The sequence below is a fragment of the Chrysemys picta genome, chromosome 8 (genome assembly GCF_011386835.1).
Source record: "Chrysemys picta bellii isolate R12L10 chromosome 8, ASM1138683v2, whole genome shotgun sequence".
NCBI lineage: Eukaryota > Metazoa > Chordata > Testudines > Emydidae > Chrysemys > Chrysemys picta.
Window position 1 is genome coordinate 4,757,539 of NC_088798.1, and position 20,355 is coordinate 4,777,893.

At 56.0% G+C, this 20,355-nt stretch overlaps 1 protein-coding gene and 1 long non-coding RNA gene across 2 annotated transcripts; one reads left to right on the forward strand and one right to left on the reverse strand.

The window, feature by feature from the left end:
• Positions 1 to 784: 784 nt before the first annotated feature.
• On the reverse strand, positions 785 to 19,432 carry LOC135972961 (uncharacterized). Its single transcript, XR_010589580.1, has 3 exons — positions 18,345 to 19,432; positions 12,021 to 12,296; positions 785 to 1,456 (listed from the first exon to the last, which is right to left on the reverse strand). It is a non-coding gene; the product is annotated as an uncharacterized LOC135972961 (long non-coding RNA).
• Positions 3,207 to 13,922, forward strand: TSPAN1 (tetraspanin 1). Its single transcript, XM_005302994.5, has 8 exons — positions 3,207 to 3,382; positions 3,831 to 3,895; positions 8,396 to 8,596; positions 8,943 to 9,017; positions 9,839 to 9,937; positions 10,709 to 10,852; positions 12,189 to 12,272; positions 12,828 to 13,922. The coding sequence occupies exons 2-8, from the start codon at positions 3,839 to 3,841 to the stop codon at positions 12,879 to 12,881; spliced, it is 714 nt and encodes a 237-aa protein (XP_005303051.1). The 5' UTR covers positions 3,207 to 3,382; positions 3,831 to 3,838; the 3' UTR covers positions 12,882 to 13,922.
• Positions 19,433 to 20,355: the final 923 nt, after the last annotated feature.

Below are 20,355 nucleotides of genomic sequence, written 5' to 3' on the forward strand. Positions count from 1 at the left end.
CTCACCCCCCTGCCCGATCCCGGTGCCTGGCCCCGATCCTCACCCCTGCGCCCGTCCCTGGTGCCTGACCCCGATCCTCACCCCCACGCCCGTCCCTGGTGCCTGACCCCGATCCTCACCCCCCTGCCCGACCCCGGTGCCTGGCCCTGATCCTCACCCCCTGCCCAACCCCGGTGCTTGACCCTGATCCTCACCCCCCCGCCCGTCCCCGGTGCCTGACCCAGATCCTCACCCCCCTGCCCGACCCTGGTGCCTGGCCCTGATCCTCACCCCCCTGCCCGACCCCGGTGCCTGACCCCGATCCTCACCCCCCCGCCCGTCCCCGGTGCCTGACCCAGATCCTCACCCCCCTGCCCGACCCTGGTGCCTGACCCCGATCCTCACCCCCCTGCCCGACCCTGGTGCCTGACCCCGATCCTCACCCCCCTGCCCGACCCTGGTGCCTGGCCCTGATCCTCACCCCCCTGCCCGACCCCGGTGCCTGACCCCGATCCTCACTCCCCCGCCCGTCCCCGGTGCCTGACCCAGATCCTCACCCCCCTGCCCGACCCTGGTGCCTGGCCCTGATCCTCACCCCCCTGCCCGACCCCGGTGCCTGACCCCGATCCTCACCCCCACGCCCGTCCCTGGTGCCTGACCCCGATCCTCACCCCACCGCCCGTCCCCAGTGCCTGACCCCGATCCTCATCCCCCCGGCCGTCCCCGGTGCCTGACCCCGATCCTCATCCCCCTGCCCTACCCCGGTGCCTGGCCTCTATCCTCACACCCGTCCCCCAGTGCCTGGCCCTGATCCTCACACTCGTCCCCAGTGCCTGGCCCCGATCCTCACACTCGTCCCCAGTGCCTGGCCCCGATCCTCACCCCCACCTAGGTCCTGCAGACAGCTCCATTGGGAGGGAACCTGCAGCAGGGAGAAGCAGAGCTCCGTGTGGGAACACAAGTGACACAAGCAGTACATTGATAGAAGTACAGACTTCCCCCCGGAAGAGTAACCCTAATAAATGAGCGTACCCCAAAGTAACGGGCAGAGCTGGTAACAGCCCTCTCTGCAGGGCACATCCATGCAATAGTCCCACAGTCTCCTGCAAACTGCCCTGGCAATGACAATCTGCAATGTGCACAGGCTGCAGCAATTCCAGGCCTCTTCTCTGGTGGGCCGAGGGAGCCGGCAGGCTAGATCCAACAAGCTGGCAAAGTCCTAGGAACACGGCCCATACAGCAGAGCCATCCGGGGCTTGTGCTGCTCCACGGCTGAATCATCCAGTCTGGCTCCCATTCCTATTTATAAACTTGGGTTTCCATGGGCTCCACTCTCCAGGAGTGACTCTGGGTGCGTCCTGCCAGCCTGCTTGCCCACAATGGAAATCACCCAAGTAGCTAATTAGTATAGCTAGTGCCTCCCCCTGACCCCAGTTTCTGGATGACACTGGCCCATCCACGATCCTGCGACTGAAAGCTGAAGCGAGACAAATTCAGATGGAAATATGGTGTAAATTCTCAGGGGAGAGAGTAATTAGCCATTGGAACAATTTAGCCAGGGCCGTGGTGGATTCTCCATCACTGACCATTTTTTCAATCAAAATTGGATGGTTCTCTAAAAGCTCTGCTCTGGGAGTTGTTTGGGGCAGGTCTCTGGCCTGCGTTCTACTGGGGGTCAGACTAGCTGATCACAATGGTCCCTTCTGGTCTTGAAATCTAGGATCTCTGAATCCAGCAGAGCCACCCTGAAGGGACACACGCCCAGAACGTGAACGGTATTTAGGCAGCTCAATATCTTGGAGGATTTGAGCCAGACTCCCCAAAACATGACTTGTGTGTCCTCTCCACAGGGTCTTCCTTTACTTTACTCCAGCGTTTCTCAAAGTGGGCTCTGCGAGGGTACTCCAGGGGGTCCACGGGCCCCGCTGATCAACTCCTCCCCCTCCCTCCCAGCACCTCCTGCACGCCGCGGAACAGCTGTTTAGCAGCGTGCAGGAGGCGCTGGGAGGGAGGGGGAGGATCGGGGAGGGGGCGTGCTCAGGGGAGGGGGTGGAAAGAGGTGTGGAAAAGGAGGGGCAGGGGGAATGTGGGCGGGGCCTGGGGCTGAGCGGGGGGAGACCTGGGGGGTCCGCAATTTTTTTTTTTATCAAAATGGAGGTCCTGGGGTTGAGAACGGCTGCTTTACACCACTGCAATGCAAGCATGTGGGTTACATACGCATGCACACGCATGACCCTGCACACACGACACGCGTACCTGGGGAACCCATGCAAGCTCCTGCAGACAATCGCGCAAACATGCCCTCTCACACTCTCACAGGCATGCACACGGCAACACGCAGTCTGCATCACACACGCCTCCTGCAAACCACTGTCGATTTGAAAACGACGCTTACACATTTGCAATCAAACGACGGCTGGGGGCTCCTGGGTTGAACGCAACACAACTCCCATCATCCTGCCACCGCTAGCAAAGCTTCAGGAATTACAGTGGGCAGCAGAAAACCAGGCCCTCTAACCCCAGCTCTGTGGCCCAGATGCTGAAAGGGATCAAACCTAAAACCCCCTGGAGGATCTGGGCCCAAACACTTCAACCTCGCCGATCACTCAATGACAGATCGCAACGTCGCAAGACCCCAACAAAAAAACCTTCAAAACAAACTCCAACGAGAAACTGCAGAACTGGAATGAATTTGCAAACTGGACACCATTAAACTAGGCTTGAATAAAGACTGGGAGTGGATGGGTCATTACACAAAGTAAAACTGTTTTCCCCATGCTAATTTCCCCCCTTTGCTGTTACTCACACCTTCTTGTCAACGGTTGGAAATGGGCCATCCTGATTATCACTGCAAAAGTTTTTTTCTCCTGCTGATAATAGCTCACCTAATAGCTCACCTTAATTAATTACCCTCGTTACAGTGGGTATGGCAACACCCATTTTTTCATGTTCTCTGTGTATATATATCTCTTCCTACTGTATCTTCCACTCCATGCATCCGATGAAGTGGGTTGTAGCCCACGAAAGCTTCTGCCCAAATAACTTTGTTAGTCTCTAAGGTGCCACGAGCAGGAAGCAATACCTCCCTGCAGCCGCTAGGGGCCAGCAAGGACTAAAGAGAATCCTTCAACTACCCCTGTAACCTACTAAAAAAAAAAGTTTGTGAGAAGTGGACCATCCCCTAAGGGATTTGATTGGGCTGGAAGGGGGAAGTTTCTGATTGGAGGAGACAACTGCCACTTAGGCTCCCTTAAGAAGCTGGGCACAGCACCTGGTGAAAGGAAAGCAGGGTTGGGTCTGGGTCAGGTAGGACAGACTCCCAGCGCGACAGGAGCATCGCCTGGGTTGGGGTCTCGAGGTTGCTTTGGATTTTATTTCCCCCCCTCTGGATTTGATCACTAAGGTGAGCCCTGCATTGCTGGTGTGACCCCTCCTTCTGCAGGTGGGGGACTTCATTCACAGCGAGGTTCAGCTCTTGGCCCCAGGGAGGGGGAAGCCCTGAGAAGGGAGCGGGGCTGGGGGCTTTGAGAGCTGCTGCAGCCGGGCTGGGAAACTTCCCTCGGACTCTTTGAGCAACAGTCAAAGAGGAATTGATTTGTCTCGGCTTCCTCTTTCTCTCTGCCGCAGAGGGGAGCCGTTTGCGTCTTCCCTAGTGTTGAAAAGCCCCCCTGGAAGGTAACTGGGGCTCCCTGCTGGGTGAGGCACTGGTCTGCCCTAAAACTTCTCGCTCCGAGGTTTCAGAGTGGCGGCTGTGTTAGTCTGTATCAGCAAAAGGAACGAGGAGTCCCTGTGGCACCTTACAGACGAACCCATTTATTTGGGCTGTGCTAATCTCTCCGTTTTCTTTTCAGGAGCAAAGATGGGCTGCTTCAGTTTCCTCAAGGTTATGATGATCTTGTTTAACCTGGCCATATTTGTAAGTACCGGCCGCGTTTCAGGCTGTTTCTCTTCGTTGCGGGAGCTAGATTTCACTGCCAGCAAATGTCCAGAAACCCTGGCTCTGATTATTTTAAAAAAAGAATGAACCTGCCCTTGTTCTCTGCTGGCCCCGGGGAACTTCGGGATAAGCACTGTGACTGCCTCTCATGAAACCTATGGCAGGGCTGGGCTGGGACTCTGCCGGACCAGCGGTTTGCAATGCTTTCCAGAGTCCCTTTCTCGGAGTATGTATGAATTGTGTGTGTCTGCCCAGCGGGCAGGGCGGTGAGTGGCATCTCGTGTGGACGCACTCATGCCAGCCGCACCCTAGCGAGCTGGCTAGAATAGCAGCGAGCATGTCGCAGCGCGGACGCAGCCCGCCCTGTAGCATCGGCACGGCTAGTTTTAATGAGTTAATTAGAGTGCAGGCGGTAGGCCTGGCTCGTGGTCTCTGAACGCTGGGGGTTGACAATACTGTATAACGCTGGGTTTAAGTTTTAAAGGGTCCCAGCCAAGGTGATCGCGTTTCAGTCTAGGCTTGCTTGGCAAACTGGCTTGCTCCGAAGCTCTCGTGGTGGCTGTAGGGCTGTGATGCTGATAGATCGTGTCAGACCGTAAGCATTCTGTTTCTACGCTGGAGCGTATTGCCCTCTGCAACCAGTAGACCAGACCCTCAGGCGATCACCTACACTGGACAGCTAGCCGCATAGGAAATGTAAGCCACTCCTCCAGTAGGGTCCTCTCCAGGGCGCGGGCGGGCTATAACCAGCCCCCTTTCCCTAAGAGCCCCACCCCAGAGTTGGCCAGAACAAGACGTCCTGCTGGAGCGGTTCCAGGAAACGCAGGCGGTTGATGGATTCTGCAGCCCGCGCCATGGTGCACCTGTTCCCGGTACCTGGATTCGCTCTGAATAAGGCCAGGCCGCCGGGATTGCCGGGGGACTCCAATGATGGCTCCGGACTGAGACGGTCTCCGACGGTCACTGATTGTTCTCCTCCCACGCCGTAGGCGACAATCGTACCCGTGGCATTGGAAGGAGAGCGGGGCGAGGGGGCAGTGACACCAGGATCCATCCGAAAGCTTTTTCTCCTTTGCAACCTGTATCCAGCCAGGCCACCCTGCTGATGGAAATCTATCTGGTCCCCGGGAGCTCCACCACCGCAGAAGCGTGTTTTATTTTCTCTGTCTCTTTCACTCCCTCGGTACAGTACGAGCCCGCAGGGCCTCTGTGCTCGGCTCCTGGCCCTGCCGTCTGCGTGGGGTACCCTGGAAAGCCACAGGAATACAGGGCAGCACAGCTGTTCAGGGACCAGGGCTGGTGAGGCCCGTGCTGGCTAGAAAGTTGTCTGCAGTTTCACTCTGTTCTGACCCCTCCGACTTGGGGCTCGTCGATCGCCTCGATTCACGAGGGTGGCATCCGAGGCTGGCAGGATTAGAACTGCACTCAGTTATACTTGGGGAGGATGAGAAAGCGGGGCTGAAGGCCCTGCCCTCTCTTCTTTCCCCCTCCGGCCTCTCCTTGTCAACAGGCGGACTCCCGGGCCAGACAGAGATGCTCTGTCTCTCTCACTTTGCCAGGTGGGGGGTTGTAATAGGGCCGGCCAGAAATCTTCCATCAAAACCTTTTTTTTTAATGGAAAATTCTCCTTTAATTGAAAATCCAGGGGAAGCGTCTGCTGTCCTGGGGGGGCAGGGCAGAGCCATCAGAAAACCCCCTCTTTTGTTTTGTCTACATTTTCGGCAGAGGGGTGGGGTGGGAAGGAATCCTGTTCTTTTCCCAGCCAGATCTGGTTTGTAGCTCTCTGCCCCCACTGACCCTGAGGATCTACTGGGATCTGCTGCCGTCTTTCCAATTACTGATTGTTTCCCCCCCACGTTCCCAGGGGCACCTGACCATGAATAGCGTCAAGTCGAAATCCTGGAGGGCGGGGCTAGCGGCTCCGAAACCAAGGCAGCATTGAGACTGGCAGGGAAATGCAATAATAATGGCTCTGTCTCTTTCCCCCCGACGGGCTGACGCGTCTGCTCCTCTCAGGTTCCTCCCAGGTGGCTCTGATGGAGGGTTTCTCCATCCGCCTCTGCTCTGGATCCAATTAGAAAAGCTCAGCTGTGGGGGGTTATAATGGAGGTGACGAGTGACTTCTCCGGTGACTTTGTTTTCCCCTGCCCCAAAGGACACGGCTTCATTCGCCCGGTGGACAAGGCCGCCTGTTCTCGCTCAGCTGGCATGTGTTCAAAGGCAGAGCTGTCTCTGTGGCGCTGGGGCGAGGACGGAACTGCTCGGCTCCTGCGGCGTCCCACAGGAGAAGCAGTTCTCCCAGCCAGAGGGAAATAGTTCTCTTCAGTGTATTTCTCCCCCTGGGCTTGGCTAGGAGATACGGATAGGGAGGCTGGCTGCCTGGGTCCCCGCTAGCCCAGTGTAGCTGGAATGATCAGCCCGGGAAAGCTCTTTGGCCCGCATGATTCTTCCTTTCTTCTCCCAACCGCTCTTGCTGTGGCCCTCAGAGACGGGCTGAGGTCCTTGTCTCCCTACACGGACCCTCACAGGGGGAAGCTTGTCTGATCCCAAGGGGCAGCGCCTCCGAATGAGGACATGCGGGTGGTCTCCTCCTGGCTTGTGCTGACGCCGAGACGGGCCCGACCTCTGCTGAAGCCTGTGGCTAGTCAGGTCCTAAGATGGCTGCAAAACACAGGAGGCTCCAGAACGCTCGTCCACTTGGACACCGATGTGGGGACAGGGATTCTGCCCTCCCGGTCCGAGACATTGTGCTCCTCCTGCCGCGTGGTGCTTCTTGTGGAGATGTCTCTGCTCTGATGGTCCCGGTTCTGAAAGGCGAGAGGGAGCTGGGGGGGTAGAACACCTAACTGGCTTCAAGACTGAGCTGGATAAGTGTATGGAGGGGATGGGATGATGACACTTCCTACAATGGCATGTAGCCAATCTGCGACTGCTAGCAGCAAATATCTCCAGCGGCCGATGATGGGACACTCGATGGGGAGGGCTCTGTGTTACTCCAGAGAATTCTTTCCCAGGTGTCTGGCTGCTGGGTCTTGCCCACATGCTCAGGGTCTAACTGATCACCATATTTGGGGTTGGGAAGGAATTTCCCCCGGGTCAGATTGGCAGAATCCCTGGGGGGGGGGGGGTTCGCCTTCCTCTGCAGCATGGGGCACTGGTCACTGGCAGGTTTAAACTATTGTCAATAGTGGATTCCCTATAACTTAGTCTTTAAACCATGATTTGAGGAAGTCAGTAACTCAGCCAGAAGTTCCGCGTCTATTTCAGGAGTGGGCGGGTGAGGTTCTGTGGTCTGTGATGTGCAGCAGATCAAATGAGATGATTGTGACGGTCCCTTCTGCCCTTAGCCCAGGAGAGGGAGGAATGGCTTGGCAGGGGCTTCTGGCAAATGACTCACCCGAGGGTGGCATTGGAGACTCGGGAAGGAATTTAAATGAGGAGAGGGAGGTAGCTAGGTGGATGGGGAGGGGGCGAGATGGTGATGGGGCGTATGGGGGGGGCAAACATCGGTGGCACACTTGGGTACTGATCGCTCTTCCGGGGTCAGGCACTGACTTCAGACCCTGTCCCTCCGGCGTGAGGGGCCCTTCACCATGTGTTGACTGTAATGACCCTGGCCGACGCAAAGAGCTGACTGGAGTGGGTGAGGCTGGTGCAGTGGCCGGGCTCTCCTTCCCACTTCACCAGCATCAGGGTTTATCTGCCCCACCCCGTGCTGGAATGCAAGTACAAAGACCTGTCCGGGAAAGCAGAAGGTTAAAATCTCCTCAGCCAGTGCCAGGCATTAATCAGAGGAAATGACTGACCCTGGGGTAGAAATCAGGAAGTTCCCCAAGACCCACGTGCCATGTCAGAGCTTTCCTGGGTCTCCCCGTTCCAGAAACAGCCCCGGCCAGTGACTGAGCAGCTGTTCCAAGCCTAATCAGGGGGTCTCCGAATCTCTCTTGTGCAAATCACAGTGCCCTTAGCCCCGCCTCTGAGCCAAAACAAATCACACCGGCTCCCTTGCCTACCGTGAACCCCTCCCCTGTGCACTTGGGTGAATCGACAACACGATCTGTCTCTATAGAGACCAGTGGTCAGGGCCGCGCCCTGTTACGGATTGTCCATGTTTCATGGGCAGCTTATGGTTGCTCTAGGAGAGCTGGATCGCACCGCTTTTCACTCTTGCTAACTCACCCGAGATTATCCCCCAAATCAAGGGACCTCTAATCTGCTCCAGGAGCCCTTCCTCTGTTTCGCGAAAGGGCCAGCCCTGGGTCACCAGTGCGTGCTGGGGAGGGCAGACTAGCCCGTGAGCTAGAGGGGAAGGAACGTTGCAGTTAGCGTGAGAGCAGAACCTTCACAACTAGAAGTGAAAGGAGAAGATGGTCTTGCCTTTCTAGCTCCCGTCAATAAGGTGCTGGCTCCAGACACCACGTCCCTTAGTCCTTTCCAAGCCACCTCTGAAATAACGCGCGCCTCTCTCTTGCCTCCTAGCTTGGCGGAGGGACGCTCCTGGGTGTCGGGATCTGGGTCGCCGTGGACGGGAGCTCGTTCTCCAACATATTTGGCTCGTCCAGCACCTTGCTGTTTGTGAACGTGAGCTACTTCCTCATCGTCATCGGCGCCATCCTGGTGGTGCTTGGCTTCCTGGGATGCTGCGGGGCCCAGAAAGAGAGCAAATGCCTCCTGATCATGGTAAATCTCCAGCTCCGGGCGGCGTGAATCCGCGCTCGCTCGGTCTGCCTAGCCCGCTTGTCGAGCTGCACGTGGGGTAGGATGGTGGAAGAAGTGGGCTTTGTACCTCCAGGAGGGAGGTGGGGTCTGTCTCGCCCAAGCCATGGGAGATCCCCATGGGAACAATCTCTCGCCCCCTTCCTCACCCGCTTGTGAACTAGCTGAAGCCGGGTTGGCCTCCCCCAGGTTTCTCCCCGGGGCTGCACCCAGCCCTGCTAACCACCACAGGAAGCAGGCAGCGCTGTGGCCAGCCCCAGTGTTCTTGGACTCCGTCCCGTCTCTGACCTCCGCGTTGTGTCTCCTCTAGTTCTTCTCGATCGTGCTGATCATCTTCATTGCTGAGATCGCTGCTGCGGTGGTGGCGCTGGTCTACACGTCTCTCGTAAGTCAGAGGGGGGTGGGAGGGACAGATTGCTCGGCTCGGCTAATGCAACCTCTGTCTCCTTTGCCCGTTCCTGGGAGGACTTTACTCTAGGCCTTGCGCTAAGGGGGACGCCAGAGGAGCTGAGATCGGTCCTCCCTGATGGGTGCTGAGGGTCTGGCCTCACTCACGGCGTTAGTGGGGCAGGAGGGAAGCGGGAACGCCCTACCCCTGGGGCTAGTCTCTCTCGGCAATTAGTCTCTCAGGCCTGGTGCGACGCAGCCCTGTCTGGGTGGGGGGCGAGGCTGCCCAGTGTTGTATGGGGGGTGAGGGGATGTGGATTTAGTCTATTCCCCCGCAGTGTCAGCACTCTGCAGCGTGAGCCCTGGGAAGCGAAACAGAGGCGGAAAAGCGAACGCCGCAGGTGGTGGCAGAGCAGATGACAGCTCTGGCCCGCTCAGTGTGGCAGCAATCCTGAGCTGCTGCCGGGAACGTCCTGTGTCATAAGCCAGGGTGGTGTCAGACCCGCTCGGGGACGGTCGTTCCTGTTCTCACTTCCTGCTTACAGACCTCACGCGTCTTACGCAACTGGGGAACTCTTCGACCTGTCCCACAGTGAGTCCGTTCCTGGGGAAAGGGGCTAGCACAGCAAACTCCCCCGGTGTGCCCACCTGCCTGGTATAGCCGGAGCAGCCCTCCTCCCGCATGCAGAGGTTGCCGGTGTACCTGGACGCTGGCCTGTAGGATTCTCCAAGAACCCCATGAAGCCTTGGCCTCTCCCCGCGTGCGCGCAAGGCCGTTGGGCTAATTCCCGCTGTGATGGCATCTGAACTCTCTTCTAGGCGGAGACCATCCTGGAATCAACAGTGACTCCGACGCTGAAGGATCAGTATGGGAAGGTTCCTGAAGTCACGCAGTTCTGGGACACCACCATGAGTAAGGTAAGAGCTTCCTGGAGCCTGACTGCTGGGATTTGGCTCCTCCCGGGGTTGCCTGCCTGGGACAGATCTTCTCTGCCCGCTCGGCGAGCACAGCTCCCGAGTGAGCCACTCGACTGCATGTTCGAGAAGCTGAAAGTCAACACGCCTCAGTTGACACCCGAGTCTGAGCTAGGAGCAAACGCGCCGGCCCCAGCCCCCTTCATTCTGATCGCCCTCCAAACCCTGTGTCTACTGCTCTTTGGCTGCTGATGGACGGAAGAGTTCCCATCTGAGCCCATCCACTGAACGTCCCCTCCTGGGCTATGGGTGATGGGGAACATAACTTCAAATGCACACGGGGTACAAGTGTCTGGAACCAAGCCCGCTCCCCTCTGTGGCAACACAGACCGCCGCCCATCAGGTAGTCGCGGCCACTGGGACAAAATGCACAAGACTGCAGTTGCCTCTGACAAGTTGTGGTCGTCAAAGGCCCCTCTTCTCTCGAGAGTTGGGGTTGGACCCTGAATCCTGGCCCAGCTCCAGCTTGGGGAACGACATTCTGCCTTCCTCCCCATTTCGGCTGGATGCATTATCCTCATTGCTTCCCATCCTGTTCTAACTGGCTGTACCGTCGCCCCAGACGGCTTCATCCACCCCCGTAGGGTAGAGACAGGCCCCGAGATTAACCGCTTTGTAATCTGTCCGTGGAGCTTTTTGAGGTCTCTGGTTGGGACGTGATGGCGCTGGGCACGTTCTGTTCCTTGCTCTCACTCCTCTGCCTCCTCCTCCCAGGTGAAATGCTGCGGCTTGACGAACTACACAGACTTCAATGACTCTTACTACTACAAGAAACACAACAACACGTACCCAGAGTTCTGCTGCAAACCCGTCAGCACCCAGTGCAATGCGACAGCTGCACACGACAGCAACGTCCAGGTATGGAGAGACAGCAGCTTCTGCCTTATGGCTGCAGGACCCCACCCGGCTAGAAGGGCGTGGGTTTGCTGTGGAAACTGGGCCACTGTCCCTCTCTGACATCTGCTCTTGAAGGGTCTGGGGTTGTCCCCTTCCCATCGGAGAGGGAGGTGGGACTAGTTTGTGAATCACAGAAGTGTGGCATAAGGCAGAGGAGGAGCAGGTTTGTACTGCACTGGGGGCCTGAGCTTATCTTCTGTTCCCATCTCTGCAACTGACTTGCTCTACAACCTTGGCCAAGTCACTTGCCCTCTCTACGTCCCTTCCCTACCTGTAAGTGTGGGGATGAGGACACAGCTTGCGAAGGGCTTGGAGGCCTGTAGGTGGTACACATGAGCAAGGCTGACCCTGCAGATAACTCTGGCCTGGTCTAGGGGATTTTGTCTAGATTCCAATAGGTTATTCTCTTTATACGAAGGTTCTTTAGACACTTGGCCGAAAAATAATAGGGTCACGGAAGACCTCCCCAGGGATGGGTGGGAGGGAGTTGTGTGTAGAAGCAACAGTCCAGGCCATTACGAATGCACTGGGAGTACAAATGTATTTAATGTGCCTATCACATTGGTCCAGAAACGAGGCCCAAATCTCCTCCGAAGCTGAGTCCCCTTTCAAACCATCACAAGCACACAATATATGGCGTTCAAACCTATCGCTGTTTGACCCTCTTGGTGACTGTCTTAGTAACTAGACTCTATAGATCACGTGTAACAAAAGTACCTGACCCAGCGCTATGCATTATATTCATGTAGGATGTAGAAATCCTGCTTAACCCATTGCATGAGCACTGACGTTCCTGCTTGGAGTTATTCTCCGCTGCAGAACAGAACCCCTGTGGCGATTACCATCCGGTGCATTTTTGGACATCTAGTGGAAGTGACCAAGACTGGGTGCTTTTCATTTGGGAGTGGGAGGGTGGGAAGGGGAGGCTGTGCTCAAATCAAGACCCCTCAAATTGGCCTGACTTCCTGAACCCTGTTAATATTGGGGTCCTCCTGGGTGTTGGGAAGCTGACCTGAGCCTTACTGATCCCTGAAGTGCCCGTATACTACGGGTGTCCTGCTTGGTCTATACCGTCAGGGCACCGCCGGGCGCACTCCCGCCCTTCTCAAACAGCAGAGTCAGCGCTCACCATGGCACTCCCTTCAGAAGCACTCAGCAAGTCGCTCGGTGCCGGCAAACCCAGCAGGGGGACTGCGGCCTTCCGCTGACGGGGCATCAGCCGCCTTGCTCCAACCACCTTCCATCGCTTGCTTGGCTCCGGCTCTTTCTAACCGAGCGGGTTTCCATTTCCCCCTAGGGTTGCTTCCAGCAGCTGCTGAGCGACATTCGCACGAACGCGGGCGTGGTGGGGGGCGTGGCGGCAGGGATCTGTGCACTAGAGGTAAGTCCCCACGCTGGCTCCTGGCTGTAGAAAGTGGGCAGGGTAGGGTGACCAGACAGCAAATGTGAAAAATCAGGACAGGGGGTGGGAGGTAATAGGAGCCTATATAAGAAAAAGACCCCAAAATCGGGACAGTCCCTAGAGAATCGGGACATCTGGTCACCCTAGATGGGGACGTAGGTCTGCTCGGCTGCCGTCCCACTGTCTCCCCTCCACTGCTCCAAACAAGGGGCACGTCCAGTAGGGGAGAGTCTAGAGTCACTGACTCCACTTCTGAGCTCTCCTCCTCCTGGGCTGCAGGCTCAGGCTTGTCTCCTCTGCTCCCGGGGCGCCCAGCCAAGCTGTCAGAGCGTCTGTGACCACCAATGGCTCCAACCCCAGCCCGGGCACCCCGGAGCCCGGCGCTTGAGTTGGGATCACGGAGGGGGAGCCACAAAACAAGAGGAGATGGGGTAGCAGTTGCGTGATCTAGAGGCTGCGTCTGGCCAATGAGGAGAAAGAAGAAAAGGCCTCCCTGGGCAGCAGGAGATATTTAACCGACTGCCCTCTCTTTAGATCGCAGCCATGGTGGTATCCATGTACCTGTACTGCCAGCTGGATAAGAAGTGAGGCCTGGAGAAGGCGGCGAGTCCTGTTCCCCTGGGCGGAAGAGGACGAACGATACATTCTTGCCTCTATCTTGAGAATCAAACATTTCTTGGGCCCAACACACTCTCTATCCTATGCACTGTGATTAGTTTTTAAATGATCTCCTGAGCTGACAGCTGTAGAGTGTGTGTTTGTGTGTGTGTGTGTATATATATATATATTTTACCTAGTGTGACGTATCGATAATGTGTACATACAATCACTTCCGAAGTGGAAAGAGCTTCCGTTTCATGCCGGAGCTACTGTGCCAAAGACTGATGGGGCTACGGATGCCGCTCTGTCCCCTCCGTGGGCTGTGATCCTAGCTAGCTGGGGGGGGAGATAGGGAGATCTTGCTAGGAGATGACCAGCCCAGATGGCTGCTTGTGCTTGTTTTCCCAGCCCTCCTTGTTCACAAGATTCTCTGGCCCAGTCTAAGTGCGCAGGATTAGATTCAACCTGGTGATCGGCTGGTGTGAACCAAGAGTCTTCCAGTGACTACGCTGAAGCTACCGCTAACTGACAGTGGACCAACTGCCATGAGAGTCTAGATTAGTGGAGAAGGCTTAGACCTCCTGGGGTGGGAGAGAACATCCTGCCAAGCTAAACGGGCCATCACTTCCTTCTTGCTTTAAGCATGTAGGCCAGAGGGATGCGTGTCGGCCAGAGGGATGCGTGTCGGCCAGAGGGAAGCGTGTAGGCCAGAGGGAAGCGTGTAGGCCAAGGGAAAAGGTTTCGGGCTGCTCTGGCCTTGACTTTCCGTCTCTCTCCCTTCAACTCTCTCCCAGGCCACCCTCCTCTCTTCAGCTTCCGCACCCTCCCACTTGACGGCGTGGGGCTGGGTTAGAAGGCACAATGCAATGCTGGGAGCTCACCAGACTGAGTCTGTCCTGTATATTTTTACACTGTGAAGAACCCCCCTCCCCCAATTAATTTATAATCTCAAGTGTAAATTATTTTCTGAATGTGGAATGAAGGTTTGCGCACAAGATGTTCCAATAAACTCTTTAACCAAGGACTCAACCACGGGGTGCTGTCATGCTGCATCAACTAGCCAGCCTCGGTACTTTGCTGGCCCCCATCCCCCTTGTACAGCTGGGGAAACTGAGGCACGGAGACATTAAATGAGTTGCCTAAGCTCATGGAGGAAATCTGTGGCAGAGCAGGGGCTCCCACCTCAGTCTCCTAAGGCTTAGGCAAATGTCCTAGTGACTTGGCCGTCCTTCCTGTTTGCATGCCAGCTGTCCACTTTCCTGTGCGTCTGTAGGAGCCTGGGGCAAACCAATAAGCCAGGCCTGACAACCGCTGCTATTAGCCCCTACGGGTGCCCTGTTGTGCTAGGCGCTGTACCAGCCCGTCCTAAGCTCCAATCAGGGGCTGTCTTTCACTTAGCCATGCAAAGGGGTACATACTGGACAAACGGGGCAGGTGGCTGTAGACCAGCTGGTCAGACACCGTGCAATGGTGAGAGCAATACACTCCAATGCGGGCCCTTGGGAAGGGGGTGGTGCATGGGGAAAAGGGGGGTGGTAGAGGCAACCATCCCCCACCCCAGTGAAGAGAGAGACAGAACCCAGGAACCCAGGAAGATCCCAGCTGCTGTGGGAGCTGAAGGACAGGCTGGTGCGCCATGGGTCGGTGGCAGCAGGGGTGAAAGCGTGATGGTGCTGGGGGAAGCAGAGGCAGGCCGGGGGGCGTTGTCGGATCAGAGGGGGCGGATCAGATTGCCAGGGGCGCGAAGCAGCAAAGGGCCTTCAACGGAGGGCGAGAGCTCGGGCTTCCCAGAAGCGGTTTAACGCCTTCACTCCGGCCACCAGTTCAAGTCTCGTGCGGTGCCCGCCCTGGCCTCACCCGTGTTTAAAAGCAAAGAGGGTGGCAGACAAACCCTGCTTTCACAATAGCCCCTGCCACCTGCGCCAGGCTCGACGCAGGGCAGGGGCGCGAGGCTGCGTGCAGCTACCCCATAAAGCAATGGCCCATTTGCCTTGCAAATGTGCTCCCTCCGGCTGATTTGGTTAAGGCAGCGGTGGAAACCCCAGTGCCCATCCACCCCTCCCTTCTGGCACCTACAGCCAGCTGGGAGACCGGGGGTGGGAAGGGGGGTCATATAAACAGTTGGGGGTTGGAACATGCTTGGCCCAGCCACTGAAATACTGGGTTGAAGCCAAGCACTTTAGGGGCGCCAAGGATCAGCCTGCAAACGCACCATTCACCCCAGCTCCTTCCCTGCATGCAGGCCGAAAACAGGGCAGCTTTGCCCACCTGCCCCAGAGCACCTGGCGGCTTTGGGGATGGCCAGTCAGCTGATCTGAGCTCAGGTGCCACTGGTCACCATCCAAGCGCCCAGTCCGGGTCTCATGCAGCCTGGGATTTAAATGCCACTAGATGCACATGACTACTAGACAATAGGCAGCCGATATAGACCAGAGATGGATGCTGGGGTCCAGGGGCTGCAGCTGTCCTGGAGGAGGGGTGGTTTGCCTGGCTACCCCCTACTAAACCCCAGCATGTAAGCGCACTGCTTGGCGTGTAGAGCACCTAGCTCCTGCTAGCAGGGACTTTGCTGTAAACTCTCTCCATGCCATGGCGATAGCGAGAGCTATTCATGTTTATTTAGGGGATGGAGCACTGGACTGGGAACCAGGAGATCTGGGTTCTATTCCTGGCTCGGCCACTGGCCTGCTGCGTGAAGTTGGGCAAGTCCCGTCACCACCCCGTGCCTCAGTTTCCCATCGGTAAAATGAGGCTCATGATACTGCCCTCCTCTGTAAAGTGCTTTGAGATCTACTGGTGAAAAGCACTATTCGAAGAGCTGGGTGTTATTACTAACTTGATTTTTTAGAGCTATCGAGTGCTCTTAGCCTCCACTGGCTTCGAAGGGTCAATGAGACCCCGGGGAATTCGGCACCACCGGACAATCAAGCCTCTTCGGTTTAGCTATCACCACCTTACGCTCCCCCAGGTGTGAACGCTCTGCTCTGCTGTCTGTTGTGAGCACGAGATTCCCAGGCTTGGCCACACGTAAATCACTCCGTCTGGGCACCAGCGAGCGTGTCAGCAGACCACGCCAGCATTCCGGGGGTTAATAAGGTCAATGCATGCGAAGAGGGAGGGGGGTGAGCTAACGCCAGCATTTGCACTGCCCTTATCCGGCTGCAATCTTCTATCTCACGCCAGTAAACTCACCCAGCTATGGCTGATATACACAGAGGCAAATTCTGGCCTATTCTTTATCTTTATAGACAGGAAAGAGATGACACAAGCCATCTACTGCCTTTATCTCGATGCGATGCAGATAAACTCATTGCTCTTATTCTAAAGAATGTGATGCTGAGGATGGGGAGGGGCAGCTGCTGGTGGGGCAGCAGGAATTGTGTACAGCCCCTAGCACAACGGGGCCCTGATCTCAGGTGGGATACAAATAACCGGAGCAGGTTGGAAAAGTCCCAACAAAACCGGTTTTCCTCCGAATTCACCGATTTGGCTAACGGGAACATCCCGAGGAGATGGTTCGATTTTGATGACGTTCCTCCCGCAACCAGGCAGGATTCTGACGCAGCCCGGCCCGCCTGGCAGCTTTCAAAACCTGCCTCGCCCGCCCAGCTCCTTGGCAGCTTCCTGACAGGCTGCTGGAGGACCCAGACTTCCAGGGTCTGCAGCCCAGCTGGACTGGCCTGGAGCCAAGGACCATAGGGTGCTTCCAGGATCAGCATCCCTGAAGCAGCCAGCCCCCTGCACTGCCCTAGGGTCCCCAGGGCTTTCATGGAGCAGTCTGAAATATTGGGGGGTTGGAGGGGGGGTCATTCCGAATCAGAGTCAAACCAAATTTCAAATGATCAAAATGCTTCACAGAAGAGAGTTCCCTTTCTCTTTCCAGGTGATGGGGATGGTGCATTCAGTGCTTCCAGGAGCTCCTGGCAGTGCACGGGCATCTGCCTCCCTTCACAACATAACGCTTCTGTGGCAACACACGATTTCATTGCTGCGAGCTGGCATGGGCGTGGGGATGGGGGCACCGAGCTATTGGCTACCCGGGCAAAAGGAAAATCTGTACCAGCTGTAGTAGTGCGTAGCCTCTGTTCAGAAGGTGAGGCATAAGGGGGAGATTCGGTCCACTAGACCGGGGCAGTGCACATACCAGCTAGCCCATCTGCTACACATCCACCCCTAACACTTACCGTGAGGGAGAGGGATTTATTATGGGGGCTTGCGGGCTTACCGGCCCATTTTCCTACAGGGGCAGAGCTTGGTTAAAGCCACGGAGGGGAAGTACAGCATCTAGGGTTCTAGTCCTGGTTTTGCCACTGACCCGTTATACGGCCAGGAAGAAAAGTCCGTGCCTCAGTTTTCCCATCTGAAAACTGGGCACAAGGCTACTGACCTCCTGGAGTGTGGCAAGGGCGGCTGAACATTTGGGAGGACTCAGAGAAGTGCCTCATGAAGACATATAAGGTAATGGCTCAGAGTACACAAGGGAGCAGATTCCAGGGGGACTGGGCAGGTATTTGTTCCCAGGCTGGAGGAGGAGAAGACTACGGAGGGACCACAATGCCCATTCACTACATGCGTCTGCAAAAAACTGCCCCTCTCTGACTGTAGTGACACCGACACTAGCTGGGCTGGCAGCAGAGTCGCTGCGTTGTGGCTGCGATTTCCTGACTCAATCGGTTTCTTCCGCCTTCCGCTGTCCGTCTCTTCCTTTCTGTTGACTGGAGAATGACTGAGTCCCTCTGGTTCAGTTCAGGTCAAGTGCCCCCGTATCTCCCTCGGTGGTACCACAAGCACCTGCCCTCAGGCTTCTGTCTGCCCCGGCCATTAACCCTCTTGGGTGGAGACACACAAGAATCTCTCTCCCTTCTCCGGGCTGTCCAGTCCCCTGACTATACTGTGATATCCCAGCCCGAGACTGGAGCCCTGAGGTCCTGTCCATGTGTTACCTGGGGTTCTTTCAACCCAAAGCTCTTGGTAACTTTTACTCTGTGCGAGGAGGTGTCAGGAAATAAACCAGGGGAGACACGTCCGTCCGGCCGATAGATGGCTGGCACAAACAGGACAACACAAGAGTGCTTTCACTTAAAGCTAAACTTTACTTAGGCCTTGGCTACACTTACCCGGTAGTTCGGCGGCGAGCGATCGAACTTCTGGGTTCGACTTATCGCGTCTAGTCTGGACGCGATAAGTCGAACCCGGAAGTGCTCGCCGTCGACTGCGGTACTCCAGCTCGGCGAGAGGAGTACCGCGGAGTCGACGGGGGAGCCTGCCTACCGAGTGTGGACCAAGGTAAGTTCGAACTAAGGTACTTCGAACTTCAGCTACGTTATTCACGTAGCTGAAGTTGCGTACCTTAGTTCGAATTAGGGGGGTAGTGTAGACCTGGCCTTAGTCTCAAGCACTTACACACGTCTGCAGCAGGTTAATAAAACACCCCCAACCCTTGATAATTACCAACGCTGAGTGTGGCTTTCGAGAGACACAGTGGCAGGCTTCCGGTGGCCAAATCTTCCGGCTGCCGGTGGGGACCGCAAGATGTATCCAGAGGGAGAGTCCAAAAGAGTCCCCAAACGAGTCCAACTATCTCAAGCTTTTTCCTCTTATTTATACATTAGTAATAGAATAACATGTCCCTTAAAGAAACCTTGTTAAGCAAGCAGTTCCAACGGGCAAGCAAGAGGCTCCTTCTGATTATTGATTAACCAGGTGTGGGTTTCTCCAGAGTTTGCAGCCTTTAGACCCCAATAGACATTCCTGGGGCACATCCTGCTCTTTTCAAATGTCTGTATCAGCAACTTCAACACAATTCTTATCAGGAAGGCTGCCTTTAACAATAAGCCAGAGTGGTTTCAGGCACTTTACTGGTTTGCCAAAGTCTCCCCATACACATGGACCAGAGGTCCTGGCTGTTCCTGGGATCAGGAAGACGGCCCTGAGCCTGTTTCAAACCAGCCTTTTTGGCCCAAACCCTCGCCTTTCGGTTGGTCCCTGGAGACTCCAATTTGAACTGGTATATGCAAAGCTTGCCAGGGGATGGCTTCAAAGGGCTGAGAATTTAGCCTCCCCCTCCTCCTAGAGGAGTTACAGACAATTCCCCAGTCACGCCTACACCCCTGCATTTTGAATACAACGGTCCCCAAAGGTATTAAACCGAATTCAATCCGGTTTAACTTAGTTCAGTACAGTGCCTCTGAACTCCATAAGGTTTGGCGAGGATGCTGCCAGTCTGTCACACCCTCCTTCACTGCAACCGACGGCCCCGGGCAGAGCGGGCGCAGCCCAGAGAGGGCAGAGAGCTGGGAAAGGAAGTGGATGGGGCATCAGAACGGCTTCCTCCGGGCCACCGAAGAAACGACGGAGCTGTTGGGCTGCTGCACCTAGTGTCGGCCGTGAATTCCCGGCGAGCGCTATGTGACCCACACACCTCGTGGGGGTGGTGTTCTGTCCCATCTAGTGGCGCCGAGACCACTGAGAGAGAGATTAATGAGTCTGCTCTACAGCCTTAACTAAGAGCCATACGGCTTTTTGCTCATGCGGTAAAGGAGAGGCTCACGCACTAAACTCCAGAGGCCCCAGGTTCGATCCTGCCCGCCGACAAGGTTGTCGGTGTTACACTACAGTGGGGCAAAGATGTCCTAGAAAAGCAGTTTCCCAAAGGAAAAATGCTGATTTGGCAAAATGAAAACATATCAACCTGGTCAACATTTTCGCTGGAAATGATCTACAGGCCTTGTTTCACCTTTATCGTTTTGATTCAATAATATTAGTACTGGAATATCATTAATGAATATCACTGTTGAAAGAAAGCCTTTCGACTTTACAGTACTTAGCTCCTCTACGGCACTACTCAGCAGTAGATCTCAGAGCGCTTTACAAAGGAGCATTACCCCCATTTTGCTGATGGGGAAACTGAGGCACGGGGCGGGGCGGTGACTTGCTCAAGGTCGGGACTAGACCCCACATCTCCTGAGTCCCAGCCCAGTGCTGTAGCATTTCTGGACTATTTCCTTATCTGACAATTCTGAGCTTTCATCTTTTCATCCCGATTAGGGACAAAACCAGCGTTTAAAATGGCAGGATTTTTCTTGCGTGACGGAAAGCCCAGATTTCAGCCAGCTCGAGCTCAGCGCGCTGGGCAGGCCAAGGCGAGGAGTGGCGTGAGGCCAGGGATCTCGAGTTGCTCATTAGTGGCAGAGTGGGTGGTTGGAATGCTAGCAGCCTATTTTCAGACCTCTTTGGTTTGGGTTCCTTTGCTGCTCGGCTGCAGCCAGGTGTGTCCTGACGTTGCCTGTTGCATTGTTCTAGCAACGTGCCCCTGTACAGTACGTACAGCTCCAGGGAAAAACCAGGGTCCACCGTGCTGTGGAGAACTGATCCTTGCAGTGGGACAGCGAGTACTGACCTGCCCGCCCATAAATCCTCCTGTGCAGGGAGCTGCTAACCAGAACAGGGAGACCAGCCTACG